Source organism: Neurospora tetraspora, assembly GCF_033439725.1.
Source record: "Neurospora tetraspora strain CBS 560.94 chromosome Unknown B0H65scaffold_3, whole genome shotgun sequence".
NCBI lineage: Eukaryota > Fungi > Ascomycota > Sordariomycetes > Sordariales > Sordariaceae > Neurospora > Neurospora tetraspora.
Genome location: NW_026944385.1, coordinates 424,195 through 447,299, shown reverse-complemented (window position 1 = coordinate 447,299; position 23,105 = coordinate 424,195). Strand labels below are relative to the sequence as shown.

Genomic DNA, 23,105 nt, shown 5'->3' with positions numbered 1-23,105 from the left:
CCGCTCCCACTCCCAGTCCCAGCCCATCTCGGAGTCCCAGTCCTAGTCCCATGGTCAGTAGCAGGGCCAGGAGTCCTCCATTCAGATCTTCCTCCAACTCCAGCTGCTCCGGATCCAGATCCAGTGGCAGCGACCGAAGAACCCTGAAAATAATACCCCATTCTTTCCTGAAAGTAGTGATCTGAAGGGCGGTCACCTGTTCTTGTTCCTGGGGTTCTAACAGCATCATCCTCAGCTCCAGCTCCACTCATACTCAACAGGGATTGAATCGAAGGCAGTCTTCCCCTTTGATCGGATTGGGGGGTCTGGGGAGGCTTCTAGCCCTGATGAGTAGCCCCAGCACCCTCCACACTCCCACTCCCAGTTCTAGTCCTAGAGCCAGTAGCGGCAACCCCCTGTTCAGGCCTTCCTCCAACTCCAGATGCTCCAGATCCAGATCCAGATCCAGATCCGGTGGCATCGACCCAAGAAGAACCGCGAGAGTTTCCAAGCCAATCGCGCTCTGGATGCACCATAAAATCTATGATATTGAACTCCCCCACTCCCTGTGCCGATCCTCCTCCCAGTGCCGGGCCATGGATGATATCGTTGCTCATCCCTTGCCCTGGCTGCTTGCTACTACCCTCGCTATTGTCAATTAGTCGTCTTCCGCCAGTGCCTGACATACCATGCACCTGGTCCGCGCCGTGGTTCTGGTTCGTTTCGGTCCCGCCGGCATTCTGTCCTGGGGCAATGGCTGACAGAGGGAACCTGGGCATGTTGAAGAAGTCAAAGACATCGAAATATTCCAGATCGTTAACTCCTCCTCCTGCTCCTCCTCCTCCTGCTCCCATAGCAAAGTGCCCGTTGGCGTTGTTGATGGTAGGCACCATGACGCCTGCGCTCATCACATTGCTTCCGCCCGCGGTGGTCAAAGCTCCATGTTGCCTCGAGCCATGCCTAGGCTGGCGACTAATCAACAAGTCCAAATCGAATGCGGTTCGTCGCATGTCCGCCAGGATCCGCACGCTACTCGGCGTCACCTCGTCACCCTCGCTCACGCTGGCCTTGTATTCGTCTAGCACGCGCGTCAAGAGATTGGAGTAGCGCGTGGCTACGGGCCAGTACTCACCCATTTCGCGCAGGGTGTCGACGAAGAATTTGATTTCCGGGTTGAGGCTGTGCTCAACGGTGCTGCCGTGGACCAGTAGAACGCGGGCAGCGACCCAGAGCGTGAACGCAAAGGGCGGGCCGAGTGTGGAGAGCAAGTTGTATTCGACGACGAATTTGCCCAGGGCGAGGACGTTGTTGACTGCGTCGCGGCAGGTTTGGGAGGCCATGTAGGAAGGAGAAAAGATGGGCGAACGGACGGTGGGATATGCGGCTGATGAATGCAGACGAATGATGGCGGTGTGGTAGGTGGCGTGGAGCATGATCCAGGCGCAGCTCAAAGTACGGGCAACCCTGGGTTGGTCATAGATCTTGGCCATGTGGTTGTAGTCATCGGGGAGTTCGAATTTCCACACCTTGAGCATGGTGTCGAGTTCTCGGTAGCGGCGCTGCCAATTTTCAACGTCGGTGAGAGACGAGATATCGACGGGCTGCTTGAGGAACTTGTGGATCTTGGAGAGGATACCCAGGATTTCGATGTAGTAGCTGAAGGCGCCGAGATTCTCGGGCTTGTTGACTTGGTAGTCGGCCGAGTTGTTGCTGTTGAGCCGGCTATCGTCGTCAGCGGCGTGGAACCATCGAGTCTCAACTTTATGGTTCTTGATCCACAGCTCGTCGCGGCATGGGAGGGTCCGGTCGATTTCCTTGTCATCGAGCGCAAAGTCAAACGCCGTGGAGATGGTGGCGTAACGATCGAGCACATATACCATCCAGAACAACCTTCTTCGGGACTCCTCCTCTGTGAAGTCGAGGGGTTCTGGAAGGACCATGGCGCGAAGAGTGTAGATTGAGGGATAGCTTGGAGAAACCGTCATAGAATTCGTCTCCACGGCCAAACCAAGCTGCACCACCCCTCGAGTGATGAGAGCCATGATGTTCCATCCTGGGGGCCCGTTGCTACTACCGCATAGATCCAGCGCAAGGATCACCAGAGCTTGCAGCGACATGACGGACGAATGCTCCATTCCATATAGTAAAACACGCTGTTTAGACGCGGTGTAGAAACGCTGCTGACTTTCCTTGGGCAGCATTTTTTTCGTTGCGAATCTCATGGCTGTAGCAACAATGGCATGCAGTAAGATCTTTTCTTCCTCATTCGGGATTCTTTCCCCAAAAAAGAGATCTTTCGTCGTCTCACGGTCCAGGATTGGACACCATGGGTGGATGTGTTTGAAGTATAGCTCCATGAGGGCGTAACAAACGGTATACGGCGGAAGCTCCTGTTCAGTGCCTCCTTGTCCTTGCGTGGCCGGCAAAATGGCTGTTAGCGACGGGCCAGCTATCTGATGGGGGACGGCTCTGGGGGCGCCATAGTACTCTTGGACGGCCGCACTAGGGGTTATGGCCGGCTGTACATGAGGCTGAGTAGTTGCCACGTGCTGGAAGTTGTCATGGACGCCCGCTGGAGTGCGAGGGCCCAGACCAAAATCGGCTGAAGTCGAGGGTTTGTGCTGCATGAAGAGAGCCCTCTCAGCTGAATCTGGGCCGGCGTAAGCGAAAACCGGAGGCGGCCCGGTATCGCGCGGTGTGCCATGGTCGTTGCTCTGCAGGCTTGGATTGCTCCGATGGCCTGATGGCGCATGGTTATTTCTGTTGTTGGCATTGTTGCTGGCGGTAGCAGGGCTGTTGACATCGAGTCCATGTGCCGCAAGGATCTCGGCGTGTCTTCTGAGTTCCCCTTCGAGATTGTCGAGACGCTGCTCTAACTCGCGGCCATAGCCTGCTCTGAGGCCGGGCTTCTTTCGTTCTTTGTACTCGCATGCAACTGCGTTTCTGCTACACCACCCGCAGGCTGGTTGGCCACGGTCGCATTTTACCTAGTTCAGCATTAGTTTTGACGAGACGGGGAAATGCTGTGAGGCGGAGAGACGCAATGGGAAGATCAGGCGAACCTTTCGAGTTTTGCAAGTTTCACAACTTGTAATCTCCAGTCAGTTCCATGTCCCAATAACGTAACAGTCTAAATTGGAAGTAAAGTACACAAGGTATGAAAAGCCCGACGCGCAGGTGATGGATGTGGTTGCTGTCGGTGACCATGCCAGGACGGTACCGAGTGTTATCCACAACGCGTGTAATGCATGGTTGCATTAACAGACAACATGACGAGACCATGGTGGAGGCTGTCGAGGCGAACAGAAAGGAGAAAAAAACAAAATGGACTTACGAAACAGAAAGGGGTCTCTTTCGCTTGCCATTGGGAAGCACTTGGTCGTTACCGTGGTCATTCTCGTCGTCGTCGCCGCTCTGCTGGCCGTCGTCGCTATAGACGGAGGGATTTGGCTGGTCATGCTGCTGCCCCTGGAATGGAGCTGGCAATGGCGGTCGTGACGGTCCTGCCGCTTGATGATACTGTTGCCCGCTGTATCTGGAGCCTGAAGCAGCAGCAGCAGCAGGCTGGGACTGCATCGCGCTGGTCAGCGATCCGATACCTGTATGAGAATTGACGGCCAATCTGGGCCGAGCGTTGTTGTTGCCGCGTCGGGTTCTGGGTGCTGCTCTGCTCGGCGTGATGGTGACCGAGCGGGGAGGATGTTCGGGATGAAAAGCAGCGGATGTTTGTGGAGCTGCTTGTGAGATGGAATGCCCTGTGGGCTCTGGGGCTGTGTCGGAGTCAGTGCGCTCTTGTTTGCAGCTCCTCACTGGACGGGATCTAACAACCGAAGGGATCGATGGATACCTCTATTGGATACAAGTGTGGGAAGTATTGAGTAGGTACATGCTTCGGTGGGAGAAAAGGATGGTTAAATTTAAACGACTTCCGGGGCTAGCTGTTTTTGGTTGTCTACTTGGAGAAATCAATGGGAAAGACGAATTCACTAGGGAAACGAACCTTCCTTTGCAACTTCCCTGTGAACGACTACATCGAGCCACTCCTTGGAGGGAGCCATGTCGGTAGTTACTTCCATTCATCGGTTGGTACTGGCCAAGGGCTCTTCATCTGTGGTGTATCTGTTAGTGGGGTTCTTGATGGAGTGATGGTTGAGCTGCGTAGAGTGGTGCGCAGACAAGGTCCCGAGCTAACGGACTTCAGGGTTGGAGTGTTGGGCCAATGGGAGTGCCTGAGAGGCTTTCTTTCCTGGCCCCTGTCAGAGAGCTCACAATGCTCAAGCTAACCACCTCCAACAGGCCAGCATTCAAGCCAGCATTGACTTGTAAAAGTTCGGGCTGATGTTGAGCAGAGGAACGAGACTGGAACAGATTGACGGCCGAGGAAAAATGGAATTCCAAAAGGGGATAAGCGGGCATTTGCCAGGTCTATATAAGGGCCTAGGTACCTCCGAAATCCGGCCTCGGATAGACCTGTTCGGCAACCACCGACATGACAGGAACGTGTTCTCTTCAATGCATCATGTGCTCAACTTCCGTAACTTGTATATGCACACTGCATCTCGGGATAAGGTCCGCTGTACACACTGAGCCCCTAAACACGCCTTCTGTTCAAGAACAACTCACGGACATTCCCGCGGGTGTATCTCTTGGACCGACACTAACGGACTTTGTCGCCAGCTTCAAGATCGTACAAGATATCCTTTTCAGAACGTGTCCCGTCCACGTCGATTGTAGGTATTTGTTGTAAAGCCAACCAAAATTGTTAGCGACCATAACACATCATTGGTCCAAAAGTGGTCTTGGCGACCAAGTCCTTTAGTCTCGCAAGGTTAAAGAAGATGCGGATGGTACTGCACCGAGACGTTTCTTGGCCACCATCCATGAAACTCGGCAAATTCGTAAATGTGAGGTGGAGGGGCAGGACACTTCCGAGAGCGAACCGCGATACTGGGACACGGCAAAGACCAAGTGAAAGCCAACAAGATCAAGAGCTTGAACGAGTGGTGATGCAAGCCCAAGAGACTCTAGGGTCATTGCTGCCGAAGAGATGGGGTTAGGGCAGATGGTTGTCATTTTGGAAACCCAATGTCCATGGCCAAAGTGAGGGATGAACTGGTCGTCTGGATCATATAACATGAGACTTCCTTGAAAACATGAATTCAAGCCAATGTAAGGCTTATAGGCTTCCCTATCTGCCGGTACTTCCTCCAGCGACCGTTGATGCGGCCACCGTTGGAAAGTCGAGGCGGGGTTGGTGGCTGCTCAACCCCGAACCCCGAGGGAAAGGACAGCGAGAGATCTCCAAAGTCCCATGCGTGATCTGCAAGGTCGCCAAGCTCAATGATCTGTTCGTCGTCGGGACATCACCACCCGACCGGTGGCCCACATCGATGCCCGGTTATTGCTGTGAAGGTTGCTGATCGTCGTCCCTCGTGCTTCCGGTGTTGGAAAAAGCCGAGGCAAGAACTATCACTGGCTCAGATACCTACTATACATGGACCTCTTGCTCCCCGTGCTCTTCCTGTCTTCAGGTCTTTCCTTCCCCAAGACTCACAAATACAATGGCGACAGCAAGACAGTTTCCTACCATCAAGAGCATACGATCTTTTGTGATCGGCGGCGTTGGCTCGGGTGGTGATTACCACAATGTCAAGGGCGGCCATTGGTATGACTTCTACTCACCAAGGATATACTTAGAACTGGACATTAACGACACAGGCTAATCGACTCTCCCATCTCGACGCCATGCTCACAATGGGAAAAGTATCGGGCTTCCCGTACAAGCTGGGGCATCAATGTCCTGGGCTCCTTCTTTGTTGAGATCGAGGCCACCGATGGCACCGTCGGATTCGCAACCGGCTTTGGAGGTATGTTCAAATTCCAGATTCACACAAGATGCAAGCTAACGGCACCACAAAAACAGGTCCCCCGGCATGCTGGCTCGTCCACCAACACTTCGAACGTTTCCTCATCGGCGCCGACCCCCGAAACACCAACCACCTCTTCGAGCAAATGTACCGCGCCTCCATGTTCTACGGCCGCAAGGGTCTTCCCGTCGCCGTCATCTCGGTCATCGACCTCGCCCTCTGGGATCTCCTGGGCAAGATCCGCAACGAGCCCGTCTACAAGATGATTGGCGGTGCCACCAAGGAGCGTCTCAACTTCTACTGCACCGGCCCCGCCCCGCCGGCCGCCAAGGAGATGGGCTTCTGGGGCGCCAAGGTGCCGCTCCCCTACTGCCCGGAGGAAGGGCACGTCGGCCTGCAAAAGAACATTGAGTTCCTCCGCAAGCACCGCGAGGCCGTCGGCCCAGATTTCCCCCTGATGGTGGACTGCTACATGTCGCTCAACGTGTCGTACACGATCGAGATCGTTGAGAAGACCAAGGACCTCAACATCAACTGGTGGGAGGAGTGTCTGAGCCCGGACGACACGGACGGCTTCGAGCAGATCAAGCGCGCCCACCCCACCGTCAAGTTCACCACGGGCGAGCACGAGTACTCTCGCTACGGGTTCCGCAAGCTTATCGAGGGCAGGAACCTGGATATTATCCAGCCGGATGTGATGTGGCTCGGCGGCATGACCGAGTTGCTCCGCGTGGCTGCCATGGCGGCCGCTTACGACATCCCCGTTGTCCCGCACGCTAGTGGACCGTATAGCTACCACTTTGTCATGAGCCAGCCGAACACGCCGTTCCAGGAGTATTTGGCCAACTCGCCCGACGGAAAGAGTGTGCTGCCGGTATTTGGCGATTTGTTCTTGGATGAGCCGATCCCGACCAAGGGATTCTTAACGACGGCGGATTTGGATAAGCCGGGCTTTGGATTAACACTGAACCCCGTGGCGAGGGCGAAGTTGATTCCCAGTGCTTATTTGCTTATACCACCGCCTGCGGCATCGTTGACGCCTGCGGATGCTAACTCGGATGTGACGGGTGCTGAGGAGACAAAGCCGGCGCCAGCGCCGGGGGTGACGGAGGAGAAGAAGGAGAAGCCTGAGGGGGTAGTTGATGGGCTTGTGGCGAAGGTCCAGGAGCTTACGAGTTCGTAGAGTTGTGTAGAAGAATCATGTATTTTGATGGGTTTATGAAGTTTTGTCTCAAATGATATCGAGGATTAATATTTCATCCGTTTACCTTATGAAACATGTGAAACCCAAAACAATTTGATCCGATCATGTTTTGCACTCGGGGCACAGCACTGACGTCATCGTGAGAACCTCTACGGCAGCTTTGCTGTTCCTTAGTAAGTTCGTAAGCGGGCGTCGTGCTGCATATGTGCGTTCATGGTAGGGGTAATGCGTTCTCAATTTGGTTGTAGTATTAAAAAGGATAGCCTACGGTATTATACGATTTCGCACTTTGCAATATAGGTATATTAATATAAATAATATATTTATATAAGGGGTTATACTATATTGTACTAACGGATAATAGAGATACTATAGATATTATATCAGGATATTAATTTCATACTTGTAGAGTACTAAATACTATTAAATACCAATTCGTATTAGAAATTAACTGCGCACTTAGACCCGTATACCTACTAAGTATAGTTAGGATCATATACGGACGTATATTTTTTGAGAAAGTCTTTTCGCACCACCATGATTGTCTTCAGACACCGCTATCCAAAATTGAACTAAGTATAACTTGGCTAAACTTAGGTCTACGAATACAATAGTAGGGGCAGAAAATCTATTAATTTTTATTTCATATTCTTAAGGCAACATCCCTCTCATACCTCTTTATACTCCCGCGGTGGGAGCAAAAGTTTAATATTAAAAGTTAATTAAACGTTTCTTTAATGTTCTTTATATTACTAACGCTATAGAGGGTGTGTAATTATAATATGAGTAGCGTTTGGTAGAGTAAAAGAGATAAAAATTCCGAGCCCCTTTATGAATTATAAGGTCTTAGTTTGGTAGAGTTACTTTGGAACGCATTTTGAATAGCGGTATCTAAAGACAATCATAGCGGTGCGAAAAGACTTTCTCTATTTTTTTAGGAATAATTTACTTTTTATTACCGTTAATTTACTATACTGTTAATTGGCGATATAATACGATTAATAGTATTGAAACTATATATAAAACTTTAAGAATAAATATTACTAAATACTAATATTTAATACAAGTTATTTATACCCCGGCCTAACTAAATATTTATACCGCTACGTATTAATCATATTTTATTATTAATATCGCTAAATTAAAATTAGAGGATTTTTATAAATATAAGAAATTAGTTAATATATAAGCGAAAGAGGTAAAGGGGTAAGGAATTTATTGTATAGTGTGGGTAAAGTGGATATAAGAAATAGAAGGAATATCGAATTTAAAGATTGTAATTATTAGATAATATATTTAAAGTAGGGATTATAATACGCATTATTGTATATATAGTGCAATAGATAATTCCATTAATTCAGGGGCAATTCTTATTAAAGTTCTATATATAGAACGAAGACGAAAGCGAAGCTATATAATATTAGAGACGTCTTTAAGAATAAAAATATTACTAACGAATTTATTAATAAGGAATAATATAAATACCCCTACTATTTTCAATTCCCGTAAGAGCGATTTAAATTCTACGTAGAAGGAAATTTAGAAATATATTTGAAGTAATTTCCATTTTTCCGTTACCTATTCGTTTATTTGAAATTAAATAGTAAGTTCGTTAGAAGGAAGGTTAATATTATTCCGTTCGAAATATAAATAAATACTAGTATTCGAAAATACTTTACGTATAATAAATTCCCTAAAAGTATTAATAAACGTACTAAAATATTTACTATACCGCTAGGATGTTTAATTATTCAATAGATCTAAAGGTAAATTAGGTATTACTACAAATTCGTCCAATAATAATCTTTAATAAAAATATTAATATATTCAAATAGTTTTTAAATAAGGTTAGAAATATTAGAATCGTTACTCGAAGTATTTATTCGATTAGTATTTACTCTAGAAGCCTTAAAAAGGGGCTTTATACCCAAAATATTTACCCTAAATATAAAGGGTTTATTAGAAAATTTGTTAGAAGATTTTTAATAGGGGTTAATATATAGTAATTAGGATATAAATAAAGGAGATATAAGTATAGAAATTAATTAAATTACCCAATATAGTTAAAAAAATATAAATATATTATTAATATTAAAAAGAATGGGAAAAGAGGGAAGAAATAATAGGATTAATAAGTATATAGTATCGAATATACGTATAGAGCGTACATATAAGGTATATAATTACGTTAGGTAGTACGATAATATATAGGATAAGTTGGGGATATATAATTAGTGTGCGTATAATGGACTTTTCTATCTATATTAAGCTTAGACTGTAGTATAGCCGCGTCTCTTTATCTTGTAGGTCTAAATAGTATAACATTAGGATTAGTAGGTGGGTGAGTGTAGTAGGGATGTCACAACTATTTGGACCCGTAGGTACAAAGAGAAACGCAAGGGCTATGCGTAGGTGGCTGAGTAAATGAGACTACAAAATACCCCGCTATTAAGAAGCCAAAAGGTCGCGCTATACCGGAAATTACTAATAATATTAATAATAATGGTAGTAAGGCCGAAAATTCTACTTCTACGATTAATAATAAGTACTAATGTACTGACGAAGTTAGTACTGCTAAAGAAGCCAGTGAAGAAAAAACCGGTTAAAATAAAATTTTAATTAGAATTTAAGAAAATTTCGGCCGCATTTCTTAATATTTTCCTCCTCCTTCGTTCGGACCGGGTAACCTGCTATTCTCTAATTTATTCCCGAAGTAAATTTAAATCCTTATTATTTATATTTTATCTTTTTCCCGAAATGCTACTGGTTTATTTATTAAATTAGCTACCTTAATATTAATATAATAATATATTATAATTATTATACGGTTATATTCATAACATCGAATATTATTAGAAATTATTTGATATATATTGAAACTAATAATTTATTATAGTAAATATAGGTTTAATACTAATTCTTTCAATAGATATAGTAAAGTATTACTCCTCCGGGAAATACTATAACCTATCTCAACCCTTTTACTAACCTAAAGGTTATTCCTCGGGTTTCTTAAAGTTCTATAGTTAATTAACTTCTCTATGGTCCTCCATCGTCTTTAAACGTCCTCAATACTAATAATACTGGAAGTCTTAAAATTAACTATATTTCTACTATATTTTAGTATCAAAATTTATCAGCTATATTGGATATAATACTATTTAATTTCAATTTATTTTCCAACGTCCAAAATACGTCTTCCAATATCTAAGTGTAATTTTAAACCGGCACTATTATATCCAGATCTATTAATCCTATATTCGTACTTAATTAATTTAATATTAATAAACCTGGTATAATAATAAACTAAACCTAAATAGTAGAACTTACTAAAATTCTTTCGAATAATAGTTAATTTAATTAATTCCAGTTCGGTTAATATAAATTCGCGCTTATATAGAATATATAAATACCAGGAACCCCGACTAGTATTATGGTAAACGAATAACCGCTAATATATAATATTATTAATTTTACTATTATTTTAAATATCGAATATATTCCTAACTGGAAAAATTTAATTAAGTTCCGATTTAACCCCCCTACTACTTTATACTAAAATAAAATGACTAGAAAAGCATAAACTGCTAACGCTAATTAATTTACTACTAATACTATCGATAAATTTAATAATATTGATAAAATTAACGAACCTCCTAATATTAATATTATTACGGAAGAAAAACGTTAATTTACCGAATTTGCTAATTTATTATTATTTATTTAGTACAATAATTATTTTTCTAACTTTTATATTAAAAAAGTCTATCTATCTATTTTCTTTAATTTAAAGAAGTTTTTCTTATTCCGTAAAATAATTACCTAGCGCTTTAATATTAATAAGTCTAATATTATTTAGCGCTATAACTATATGAAATATTTTTTCTTATTCTTTTCCTATTTTTTTCCCGTAGATCTCTTTAAAATTAATATTTTTAATATTTTAAAAAAGCTTTACTATCGAAATTGCCCGCTCCTACCCAGACTTTATTACTATAATTATAGAAGGTAACAAAAATAATAATAATAAATTAAAAAGGGAATTATTAAAATTTCTTACAGGTTAAAGTTTTAAAATAGTCTCTTATAATATCCGTAAGATTATTAATTATAATATAATAATAACGAAGAATAAATAGTGTTAGCGCTAAATTAAAAGTATTTACCTCAATCTTATCTTTATATTTTTTATTCTTTAAAATAAGGAGTCTAATATCGAATATAATAAAAAAATTATCGATAAAGGTTTTATCAATATTAGTTTTACTACTTAGAAGACGAATAAAATATATTATAAATAAATTCATTATAATTTCTTTATTTAAAGCTTTAATAACGAATTCGAATTTGTCAGTTATAGTTTTTTTATTATATTATTAAAGGAGTTCAGTAAAATGAAAGTCGTTATCGATATCGAAATTAGTTATAAAATTATAAAAAAAGTATATACCTACCCTATTATATAATTACCCCTTTTCGGAAGTTTTAGTATTTCTATTTATTAATATTTATTTTTATTTAGCCTAAGCGTCCTCCCCCTCCTACCCTAGTCGACGAAGAAAACCCCTTCAATATATAGAATAATACGATTTTAAATAAAAATAAAGAATCCTAAATTCTACCAGCTAATTCCCCGCCTAGTTCGAATTTTCTCTTCCCTTCGAATCATTTCCCCGACCAGCCTAATCTGCTTCTTTCTCCCTCTCTATCATAGGGCTAGCGCCCAGAGGTGTTTGCCTGGCCTGTGCGCTAGGCCAGGCCTAATGCGAGCCTTCTAGTTGGCTGCACCTACTGCAATTAGCCGGCTTAGCTTAGCCTATATTATACCCTATTAGGTATATTCTAATACAAACTACTTTAGGAGCTTAGTATTTCTAGCATCTTCGATACCACACCTATATTTAGCTATCCGTTTTGAAGGTACGCCTCTAGCGCACGCCTCTCTCTTACTCCCTCGTCGAATATTACCGCTTTATTAAGGCCTACTTGCGTGTATACCTCGTAGAACCTTTATACTCTCCTGTACTCCGTTGCCGCTGCTTTACTTCTTCCTCTTATAATAAACCTTCTCCTTTTTTATTTACCCCTCCTTTTTTTTTTCTCTTCTTACCGCCCGCTGAATTTACCCTCCCCGTTAGTATACTAATTAAATACTTTAATATAATTCTAGTAAAAGTTGGATTTATTTTATTCCTTTTTTACTTCTCCAATAAATTTCTAATATTCCCTCCCCTTTCCTAATTTATATAATTCCTATAGGACTATTTAATTCATAATATGTATCTAAATCCTATTTATTTCCCGTAATATATCCGGAGCTAATATCTATTTAAAAATTATACATAAGGTATAGTAATTATTAAATTACCTCCCTAAATTATTTACTTATACTTTAGATTTTTAATTTAATATTAGAATAGTATTTAATATTATTTAATATATAAGAATTATTATAATAAAAGGGAGGAATGTAGAATATTATTAAGAGATATTTTGAATCATATTTCGATTTTTTTTCCGCCAATATGTATTATAAAATTGAATATTAATTATTTTATTAGCAATTATACTTCGGAAACCCTTCTTATCCAACATTTAGCTTTGATTTATTTGTTTTTACCTATTTAGAGTAATTAAAATGCTTATTATCCCTAATAATTATTATAGTAATTATATAGAGGATTTTTAGAAAGTATAGGTTATATTTGTTATGGGGCTAGTGCCCAGGGTAATGGCTTGGCTTTGCCAAGTCGGATCCCTACAGGCTCGATAAGCTGATAAGCCAATGCGAGCCTTCTGGTTGGCTAGACCCATATGACTGCCTAGCCCGTGTGCTCAACCTTAAAATCTTGTCTCAACTGCACCCTTCTGGTACAGTCTTCCTTCTTACTCTCTTTGTTAAATATAGCATTTTAACCTTACGACTGCTCGTTGTGCTTAACTCGTGCAGACCCGTTACAATATCGGAGGATATTTGGGAAGTATTTGGAAATATCTTTATTTATTTAGAGGTATTTAGAAGTATCTAAAAGTATTTAAAAGTATTTGGAAATGTCTTTATTTATCTATAGATTATGAAGTATATACTTATATTATAATAAAAACATTGGGATAAATTCTTTTTCTATTCGGAAAGAAAAGTTTTTTCCTGGATTTGGAAGGTTCGTTTTACCTACTTTGAAATGTTTGAATAATAGATCTATATTGTGTAAAAAGATATTGTAGGATATATAGGATAATATATTTAGTATATAAAAATGTAATGCTTTTCTCGGAGTTCTAGCCGTATATAATATTAGGGTTAGGGTTTTTGGTAATTGAAAAATATTACGACTAGTATTAGCATGGTACGCCCTAATATAACCTCCTTATACATATGTATAGGTATAAATATAGTTTGGGTGTGCCCTAGTGATAGTGAAAGAACTGTGTACGTTAATTAATAGTATACGGGAGGGTGGCGTTAAACTGCAATCTCCTGCACACGGAATGTACTGGTGTTATATTGTAACGACAAGAGCCTCTCTAAGTGGCCTATTAAGGTTCGGACCTCGCACACTTTTCAGCTCTGTAAAACTCCATTGACCTCGCCAACCTCGCTGTAATCCCCCCCCGAGGTACAGCGGGGGAATCTGGTCTCGGCCCCGCCATAGTGGGTCAAGTTGGGATCGAGTCCCACTTTATTCCTTGCTTCCCCTCTTCCCCTCTTCAACATCGCTTTCGAACACCATCCGCTCTTCAGCCTGTGATGACTGATGACTTCCAGTCGGACTAATTGGATGGGTTACTGGTGATCAGATGATGCAGAGATTTGATAGACAATGGTCAATCTCGGGCAAGCTTGACGCGGGCGAGAATTGCAACTCGTCAACAATCAACACCATCTCTTGTCCGTGATCATTGCTTGTCCTTGAAGTGACCTTGACGAAAACTACACCGAGACCTTCTCTTCATCGATTCTTGCTTTACTGGACAACACTCCATCGCGACACACCTTGTTTACACCGGACTCTTAAAGAAATCCGAAACTGTTTTACCACGGCCCCAAACCAAACCGACGTTGACGATTCACACCTCATCCATCAAGCCAACACCCAACACCACCACCCTCTCTCTCCCGTCCTCCTCCCATCCCAACGGAACCATCTTCCCCCCCATAGCCACACCACACCCAAAAAAAGATGCCAGCAACCAACCTCCTAGCCTCCAAAACCGCCATCATAACCGGCGGCACAACCGGCATCGGCCGCGCCATCACCCTCGCCTTTCTAGCCCAAGGCTGTTCCGTAGCCGTCAACCACCTCGACCTCCCCCGCGACCGTCCCCACGTCGACTCCCTCATCGCCGAAGCCGCGGCCCTCAAGTCCTCTCTGCCCCCTAACTCCGAAAAAACAATTGGTGACTTGGCCTTGCTGGCGGGAGACGTCCGTGATCCCGCTACTGGTCCTGCTTTGGTCAAGTTTGCGTTGGAGCAGTTCAAGACGGGGCGGTTGGATGTTTGTGTCAGTAACGCTGGTATCTGCCAATTTGCGGATTTCCTGGATATGGATGCCGACTTGTTCAGTAATACGGTACGGACCAATTTAGATGGGGCGTTCTACGTGGTCCAGGCTGCGGCGAGGCAGATGGCCCGTCACCAGACACCTCCAGGGGGTAGCATAATCGGTATATCATCCATCTCCGCGCTGGTGGGAGGAGCAGGACAGACGCATTATACCCCCACGAAAGCCGGGGTGCTGAGTCTGATGCAGAGCACGGCGTGTGCGCTGGGGAGGTATGGGATTCGGTGTAATGCGATACTACCGGGCACTGTGGAGACGCAGTTGAATGAGGGGGATCTGAGACCCGGAACAGAGGAGGGGGGGACGAGGGAAACGGCGGAGAAGAGGAGGTATATAGAGGGACGGATACCGTTGGGACGGTTGGGACGGCCGGCGGATGTAGCCGGGCCGGCGGTGTTTTTGGCGAGTGAGGAGTTGAGTGGGTATGTGACGGGAGCGCAGGTGTTGGTTGATGGGGGGTTGTTTGTTAATTTGCAGTGAGGAAGGGGGGTGGTGGGGTGGTGGTGGTGGTGGTGGTGTTCGAGGGTGGCGGTGATACTAGTGATGGTCATGGTGATGGTTCTGAGGCAGGAGTAGGAGATGGAAGGTAGCATGGGAGGGTGTCGGAGTTACCGGGTTGTTGTTCTACTACCCTTGACTTTTACCAAAAAAATAAGGACCTTCTTTGAAGAACTGAACAACAGTCGAAATTGATGAACGACTACTTACTCCAACCCAACCCTACTAGTCTCCACATACGCTCCTCGGTCGTAATCATTCGGATCATAACCCTTTGTCGCTCCTCCTCCCCCTCCTCCTGCTCCTGCTCCTGCTCCCACCGACGATGAGGCAGAAGAACTCCTCCTCCTTTCCCTTGAATGACTCCAGCTTCCTACATTGGCCGCTGCATTCAAGGTCAGCACATTTCTCTCGGCATTTAATGTCCTGTGAGGTTTTGACTAACCGTGACTTTCCCCTGCACTACCCTCTCGTCCCCGACTGATCTCCCTTTGCTTCTTCCCTGTGGTTTCCCCTTGTCGTGAGGTACTCCCAACCTGCCCTTCAAGCGTCGCTTCGTGTTTTGGCCGCCTGTTGTTACCGCTCTGCTGCTGCTCCTGGCCCTGTTCCCGCATCTGCCGCAAAACCTCGGCCTCTGAGGTGATTCCCGGTAAGTTATCCCATTGGTGGTGGTTGTGGTGGTTGTGGTGTTTTCCTTGGGCTTGTCTGGGGGCGGCTTTGTTATCGTGTGGGGAGGATGAGGTTGCCGACGCGGATTCGGAGCCGGAGGGGGTTAGGGTGCCGCTGGGTTCGATGGTGGTTTGGGGCTCGGGTCGTCGTTCTGCGGATTGCGGGGTGTCGCCTTGGACCTGGGAATCGGAGAGCTGGTCGGCTATTACACCGCGGCGGGCTAGCATTTTGATGGATTTGTTGGTGATGGTGGTGTTGTGGTGGTTTGTGTTGGTGTTGGTGATTGGATGGAGGTGGATGGTGTCGCTTTTGGGGGATCGGTTGACGGTGTCTGTGGCACGGCCGTGATGGGGTAGATGGTTTATATATATCCACATGACGTTGATGTCATTGATGCCGGGATTCACATGCCACTCCCTGTCCTCTCCATCACAACGGTCCCCGACTCCCCGTAACGGCCGGGATGTACCAGATAGCACGCAACGGTCATGAACCTATCATACTGTCAGGTGCTACGAAGGCTTGAAGCAAGGCGGATCGAGCGTTCGCCATCCATAGAAGTTTTCGGCAGATGGCTTGGATGGTCCTGGGCGTACATCATTTGGGGCGTTGAATTCTTGGCTCTGGGGTCGTGGAGACGACGCAAAACGGGAGCGAAGATCTGGTGGATCCGGGGAATTCTACGAGGGTCAGGGGAATTTTTTTTCGTGGGGAATCAAGAAACGGCCTTTTCAAAAAGAAAGGCTTTGCCCGACAAGATTTGAACTCTTAATGGTTGGTCGCATATTCTCCGGATTTTTGTTGATGTCTCCCAAGATATGCTGTCTGGCAGTGAATGCCGAGAGCACCCGCTTCTGCCACTTCTGAAGAGATCCCGCCCCGAAAAGCCGCCGCGCATCACGGGAGAGGCACATCGCTTCAAAGCTTGCCCCTATCTATATGAATAGACTCGCATTGAGCTGTCGAAGATGAAGCATCTCCTTGCGGATGTCAAAAGCCATGGTCGATACTCGCGAGATTTCATCGACATTCCTGGGTTTTGGTCCGCGACCGAGAGGACGGGCAGATTCCGTACGTCATCGTGGAGCGCACCATTTAGACGACAAGGAATGACCCTGGTACTGGAGGGGGAAGATATAAGCAAGAACAGAATATGTTTTGAGAGCCGAAAGTTTAAAGGGGAGGGCTCAAAACCGAGAGAAGAGGAGCGGGATGGGGAATGGATGGGGGTGCATGTCGAAAAGCTTCACGCGACATGAAAAGAGAAAATGCAGCAGTGCCGAAAGATGACGGATCAACATGCAGAAGGATTTGCGCCTATCTGATGCGTGAATGCGCAATATGAAGTCCATAAACAGGCTCACATTTCAACAATTACAACTGGCTCAATGGTCTAGTGGTATGATTCGCGCTTCGGGTTAAACCCTCATGGTATCCATGAATGTGCGAGGTCCCGGGTTCAAATCCCGGTTGAGCCCCATCTTTTTGCCATTTTTTCATCCTTTCATTGTGCTTCTTACCTCTCTGTGCTCTCCAACGTTTTCACGACTTTTCGTTTCTCTTTTTCTTTTTCATCCTCCAAAAGATGTGGCAAACAGAAAGATTCGTTATCGTGGTGTTCCCGTGGTAATGTTTAATGGAATCCCGTCGGCAGGCGGCAGGCGCAGTGGGCGTGCTTACCGTGGACTTGGCAGGCAATCGCGCCAGGTTGCTGCCTGTCATCTTCAGCGCCCAACATGAAGCGGTTATGTGATCTGGAAAGAGCGCTCGTCTTCGGAGTTGAAGGGGGGACGTTAACGTTTCCCCGAGGCAATTGAAACTGGGGTGTTTTGACTCCAACATCTTGTTTGTACCTGCTTTCCAGAACTTGAAGCACTCGACTCAACCCCCATCCGGTCTTCCTCGCTCGTTGATTGCGGGGCAACGAGCCACGACATCGCTGACATGGCCCCAGCATCTCCATACAAACCACTCGATCGCGCTACGCAGGAAATACGGCTTCTCACATTCGACATCTCCCAAAAAGCACCCCCAGAGTCCGATTCTGTGCCAGTCATCTCCCTTTCCCTCAGCCATGTCTCCCTCTCCGCGCCCTACTCGTCCACACCAGCGCCACCCTTCCAGGCCCTCTCATACGTCTGGGGCATTCCGAACCCCGACGAGCCCCTTCCAACGATCCTTCTCGACGGCGTCCCCATGACCGTTACCCCCAATCTTCACTCAGCTCTATGCTTCCTCCTCTCCCAGCAACAGCAGCCCGAGGACAATGACTTCAAAACAAGCTTCTGGATAGACGCCCTCTGCATCAACCAAGCCGACAACGACGAAAAGGCCTTCCAGGTCCCGCTTATGAGCCAAATCTACACTAGCGCTACGCGGGTGTTCGTCTGGCTAGGCTTGCTACCCCGTCCGGGTGAAGGGCCGCATAGGGACTGTGGATGCACGCTCAAGACCGTGGCCTGGCTGGGGAGCATGTTCAGAGAGCAGGCGAAGAAGAAGCGGGAGGGTCCGCTTCCAAGCGCGCTTGAGGGCCTTAGCGAGGAGGACCAGAGAAGGAGGGTTACCCAGGGGTTCGTGTGGACTGTGCTCCAGTATAGCATAACTCGGGACTATGGACAGGAGAACGCCAAGAGTGGGGGGTTCGACTTTGAGCGTATTTGGCAGCTCTTCTGTGAGCGGCCGTACTGGCGACGGCTGTGGATCGTGCAGGAAGTGGTGCTGGCTCGCAAGGCGGTGGTGGCGTGTGGAAGTGGTGAGGGGGTGGTGGTGGACTGGGAGGATGTTCAAGATGCGCTGCAGTTGTTTGAGTGGATGATTCTTTACTCGAATATTGATCCCAAGTATCGGCGGCTGTATGAGTTGCTGGGGGACATCATGCCCAGTGTCATGCATCTAGAGGAGGCCACGAATGTGTACAGGCTCAGTCTGCGGGAAGGAAAGGATGGCATGCGGCTCATGGAGGTTCTGCTGTTCACTGATTGTGCGGATGGAGAGGACAAGGCCATCCAGGCGACTGATCCTCGTGATCGCATCTACGGGTTGCTCGGTCTCATACGAGAGAGTGACAGGAAGAAGATCCCGGTGGATTACTCGGACAAGACAACAGTCAGCACGGTTCTCACGCACGTCGCCACAGCTTTGATACAAGAATATGGCCCGGATGTGCTATGCTATCATCGGGAGACCGCTCGTTGGGCAGACGAGGGACTTCCCTCTTGGGTGCCTGACTGGACGGCACCTCGACGCCCGACCATCGGCAGTGTCAAACTTGATGGACCTGGAGGCGTGCTCCACTTTGAGGCCACAAAGGGAACACATTGGCCCTTGAATAGCACGGTGGTGATTGCAGTGATTGGAGAATCGAAGCTCGCCCTCTTCTTGCCGGGAGCAGTGATGTCTACTGTCGTCCGCATTGGTTCAGAGTTCACTAGTGCCTCAGGACAGGAGAATTACCTGGTCGCATGTCGTGCATGGTTAGAAGAGTTGCAGCAGTTGGCGAGTGAAAGTGATGAAGTTGCAAGGGACAATATCTGGCGAGTGCCCATGGCGGATTTTAGCCTAGTGACCCGTGCAGAGCTGGAGACCCCAGAGCGGTACATTCACGGCTTCAACGTCCTTCTGGGGAGGGTTGCGCCCCCCGTAGAAGCTCAAACAAGCGAAGAAACGAAGAGAAGCTGGATGCTGTCGGAGTCTTGGGACTATTGTCGTGCCTGGAAGATCTACGGAAGACGTGCGTTTGTCGATGCATCTGGCAGGCCTGGGCTGGCGCCCCGCCAGACTTCTCCTGGAGATACCATTGCCCTTTTCAGAGGAGGACAAGTTCCTGTGATGCTGCGGGAAACAAATGATGGGATTCATGGTTATCGGGTACTTGGTACTTGCTACATCCATGCTCTGATGGACGGGGAGGGCACCGAGACAACGCAGTGGGCAGAAGCTTTTTCGTCAAGCCAGCAAATCCTGCTGGTATGAACCGATGCGACAACAAACTCGCACTGTCTGAGTGTTGAGAGTCGTACAAAGCCACATCTGCTCGGCACATCTCAGACGGCACTCGGCCCTCTGGGTGCGATTTATCCCTTGGTCTTCCATGGATGCTACTGACCAAGAAAGCAATTGTCTTTACTCGGTGCTGGCCGGACTGGAACGCGTGCAGGTTGTTTGATCATTTTGGTTGGTACCGATTGCCTTTGTTGATTGTGACTACAGTTAATACGTGCCACCCAACACCCTTTGTTGGTTCAACGCCTCGACACCGAAAGCGGATAGCAGGATACAAAGAATGCCTGCACAAGAACGATGCACATAAAGCTTCGCGAGGTCAACTCCAGGCAAATGGACAACAACTGCTTGCTCCAGTAACCTCTTCCATTATCCCAAATTCCAGACCGAAACAACGCAGAGCACCAACCTCACCATGCCTCCAAGAAGAAGAAGAAGAGATGCTGCTGCATCAGCAGAACCACAGCGCGCCACCCCAGCGGGGGATATGTTCCACTGGTCCATCCTCTTCCCCGCCGCCCATTGGGAATCGGCCCCTCAAGGCAATGAATGGGATGACCTTGACGTGTATAACCAAATCCAGAGCAACAGGTGGCTTCAGGCACGGAGAGGACGCGGCGATACAAAAGGATTCCTCCTCATCAAACAGCTTGCTCCTCTTAACCGACTCCTGCTTGTCCAGGACTTGCATACCGAGGAATTACTTATCAACAAGCGCGTACGCAAGTACCTGAAGAGTTCCCACCTGGCGACCTTATACCGTGATCGGAAGAAAACCTTAGCACAACGCTTGCCATGGCGTTTGCAGATGTACGCCCACCCAATCCCTGGCGATATTCGCTTCGCTCGGCTTGGCGACCGCCGCGACCCGCGTGTCGAGTTGCACCTCCCTGATGAACCCTACTTCCAGAAATTGTACGCCTATGGTTTTCCTCACGACCTGATGGATGGGAATCTGGACCATGGTATGGTCGAGAGAGATGGCGAGGTCAGAGAGGAAGTTTACAACGCCTCTCTGTACTACGAATACTTGAACGGCGGCTCGCTCGAGCACGCAATCATGCGTATCAACAGGGGAGGTCACGGTAGCCAGTACGTCGAGGAACCGTTTATCTGGCACCTCATAGAGCAGCTCGCGCGAGCCCTCCTCTATCTGCACTGGGGCGTTGAACGCGAGGGGAACGAACGCATCAAGGTGGAGGACGGAAAAAGGATACCCCGCAACTGGCAGGCAGTCTGCCACCGATGGTTGACAATGGACAACATTATGCTGCATTGGCCGGAGGAGGGCGAGGAAGGGTACGAGGAGAGCGTGGATGGCCGGCTTCCGCGAGTGGTGCTGACCAACTTTGACAACGCGGCAAGGAAAGGTGAACAGCCTCACGACAATGGTATCATTCACTTTGGCCGCCTGTCGTTACCCAAGGAACGCATCAAAGAGGCTAGATATGGCGTGAGCCCCAGGGATCGAATCTGGCAAATGGAAGAGCCGGACACGTGGCAGGATATCTATGCCATGGGGAAGCTGTTGCGGCGGATCATAGTAGACAGAAACAGAAGAGGAGAGGACATCCCAAGAGAAGGCCAAAAGAACTGGTTCAATGTCGAGGATTACAGCTTGACGTCCTATGCGCAAAGCGAAGGCGGGCCTTACTCCTATGAGCTCATCAAGGCGATACGATGGTTTGAGAGCACGAGACCAAATGATGAGAATGAGTTTGCCAGATGGTCGGGCAACGCTCGGTTTACTGAAGCCGAAAAGCCTGGTCCTATGAATTCTGATGCTGGCTTAGAGGACATACTGATAGAGGATGCCGAGTCTCAGGTCAAGACATTCCGGGAGAATCGACCACCCGTTGCCGAAGGCAAAGTTAGCATCGCAACGGTCCGACCACCAGACCTGAAGCACTATCTCATGCCGTTCCGGACCAGAAAGATTCGGGAGAACGAGGCGGAGGAGGAGATGCAAGAGATGATGAAGTCGCTGAACGGGCCCGCCTACAAGGTCCTGGTCGAGTACGGCCCGGAGCATGAGAACGCTCGTCTGGCTAAGACGGATAAGATGAGGGAACTCGAGGAGAAGCGTGCGAAGGAGGAGAGAGAGATGAACGAACGAGTGGACAACATGTTTCAGAGAGATTCGGATTCTTTGCTGGGGCGGGGGGCGCAAGAGGATGAGAGGCAGGATTACAGGTCGCGATTGAGGAAGCGGAAGGATCGAGAGTTTTGTGATGAGACGATGCGGTTGCTTAGGAAGAGGCTCAAGAAGGCTAGGAAGCGATATGAGAGGCAGGAGAGGCAGGAGGAAGAGGAAGCCGCGGAGAGTAGTGAGTGAGAAGGAGGATAGGATATGTATTTCATTTATGGTAAAGTCAAAGACAGAGATGTGTCGAATTGAGGAGCGTCGCACGTAGCTGGCACACTTGCGCTGCCCAAGAGTTCGAGTCGGAACACCGTAAAACATCACTCTCAAGAAATCATTTCGCACATTCGAAGCTTCTTATAAAACAAACGTCTTTCTTTCCAAAGCCCTTTGGCCAAACCCGCGCGTAATGTTGTCGACTTGTCGTGGGTGTTATTGTGGCTGATACCCAGCGAGCGGGGTCGTGATGGTGCCATACCCCAGGGGGTTGACGAACAGCCCCCAAGACCGTACCTCACTGGCGAACCTCTCACTACCTCCCACACAAATCGACATAAAGGGAACCATTTGATTGCACCATTAACCACCATGAGGTGCCTCGCCATGCTTGCTCACATAATAGCCCCAATAGCGTTTCACGGTCGTAGCTTCCAACGTGGTAACGAGAACGGGTTGCGTCAACGTCATGGGAGCGTGGGTGTGATTGCCTGCGAATTCCCGTCGTGGTTGCCAAGTCAAGGCTTGTGAATCGGCGGGAAGGAGCGAGTGAGTTCGAGTTTTAGGTTTGTTCAACAAACTTCGTCAAGAGATGGCAAGAACGCTTGGCCGCTTGTTTGATACAGTATTGGCTTTTCGCCTCATGACGATGGAGGTAACGCCTCCTGAACACCTTTATCTGCAGTGTTGCTTGTCTCTTCACTCTCGTCGTAAACAACACCCTCATCTTCCTCCCGCTGAGTAGGTACGTACTGCATCAAACCATTGAAATCAACAAGCAGACGGGACTGGAGTCTAGAATATTGAGCCCCAGACTGACTATCTATCGACCGGGATGCGGGATCTCTATCCCCTATGGTCTAGTTGCTCCGAGCCAACGAAACGTCCGTCTCATACCGCAGAGAATCACGACATTCTCACTGAATCGGACCCCTATCAACCTCCCCGAGCCCTGAGCATGCAGC

At 47.1% G+C, this 23,105-nt stretch overlaps 6 protein-coding genes and 1 non-coding gene across 7 annotated transcripts; 5 read left to right on the top strand and 2 right to left on the bottom strand.

Annotated features, from left to right (window-relative positions):
• Nucleotides 1-317: 317 nt before the first annotated feature.
• B0H65DRAFT_547263 (fungal-specific transcription factor domain-containing protein) lies at nucleotides 318-4,037 on the bottom strand (the record flags this gene model as incomplete). Its single annotated transcript, XM_062829503.1, has 3 exons — nucleotides 318-2,925; nucleotides 3,314-3,749; nucleotides 3,980-4,037. The coding sequence occupies 3 exons, from the start codon at nucleotides 4,035-4,037 to the stop codon at nucleotides 318-320; spliced, it is 3,102 nt and encodes a 1,033-aa protein (XP_062682514.1).
• A 1,291-nt stretch (nucleotides 4,038-5,328) lies between these two features.
• B0H65DRAFT_148643 (enolase C-terminal domain-like protein) lies at nucleotides 5,329-7,127 on the top strand. The gene is made up of 3 exons (XM_062821046.1): nucleotides 5,329-5,644; nucleotides 5,698-5,846; nucleotides 5,903-7,127. Exons 1-3 carry the CDS (start codon nucleotides 5,541-5,543, stop codon nucleotides 7,027-7,029), a joined length of 1,380 nt encoding a protein of 459 aa, XP_062682513.1. The 5' UTR covers nucleotides 5,329-5,540; the 3' UTR covers nucleotides 7,030-7,127.
• A 6,839-nt stretch (nucleotides 7,128-13,966) lies between these two features.
• Nucleotides 13,967-15,321, top strand: B0H65DRAFT_148627 (uncharacterized protein). The gene has a single exon (XM_062821045.1). The coding sequence runs from the start codon at nucleotides 14,232-14,234 to the stop codon at nucleotides 15,090-15,092; it is 861 nt and encodes a 286-aa protein (XP_062682512.1). The 5' UTR covers nucleotides 13,967-14,231; the 3' UTR covers nucleotides 15,093-15,321.
• On the bottom strand, nucleotides 15,317-16,006 carry B0H65DRAFT_547260 (uncharacterized protein; the record flags this gene model as incomplete). The annotated part of the gene is made up of 2 exons (XM_062829502.1): nucleotides 15,317-15,495; nucleotides 15,556-16,006. 2 exons carry the CDS (start codon nucleotides 16,004-16,006, stop codon nucleotides 15,317-15,319), a joined length of 630 nt encoding a protein of 209 aa, XP_062682511.1.
• A 1,155-nt stretch (nucleotides 16,007-17,161) lies between these two features.
• Nucleotides 17,162-17,257, top strand: B0H65DRAFT_t223. Its single transcript has one exon. It is a non-coding gene; the product is annotated as a tRNA-Pro (tRNA).
• Nucleotides 17,258-17,570: 313 nt separating this feature from the next.
• Nucleotides 17,571-20,164, top strand: B0H65DRAFT_148606 (heterokaryon incompatibility protein-domain-containing protein). Its single transcript, XM_062821044.1, has one exon. The coding sequence runs from the start codon at nucleotides 17,724-17,726 to the stop codon at nucleotides 19,749-19,751; it is 2,028 nt and encodes a 675-aa protein (XP_062682510.1). The 5' UTR covers nucleotides 17,571-17,723; the 3' UTR covers nucleotides 19,752-20,164.
• Nucleotides 20,165-20,196: 32 nt separating this feature from the next.
• Nucleotides 20,197-22,671, top strand: B0H65DRAFT_441063 (uncharacterized protein; the record flags this gene model as incomplete). The annotated part of the gene is made up of 2 exons (XM_062825500.1): nucleotides 20,197-21,865; nucleotides 22,556-22,671. The coding sequence occupies 2 exons, from the start codon at nucleotides 20,197-20,199 to the stop codon at nucleotides 22,669-22,671; spliced, it is 1,785 nt and encodes a 594-aa protein (XP_062682509.1).
• Nucleotides 22,672-23,105: the final 434 nt, after the last annotated feature.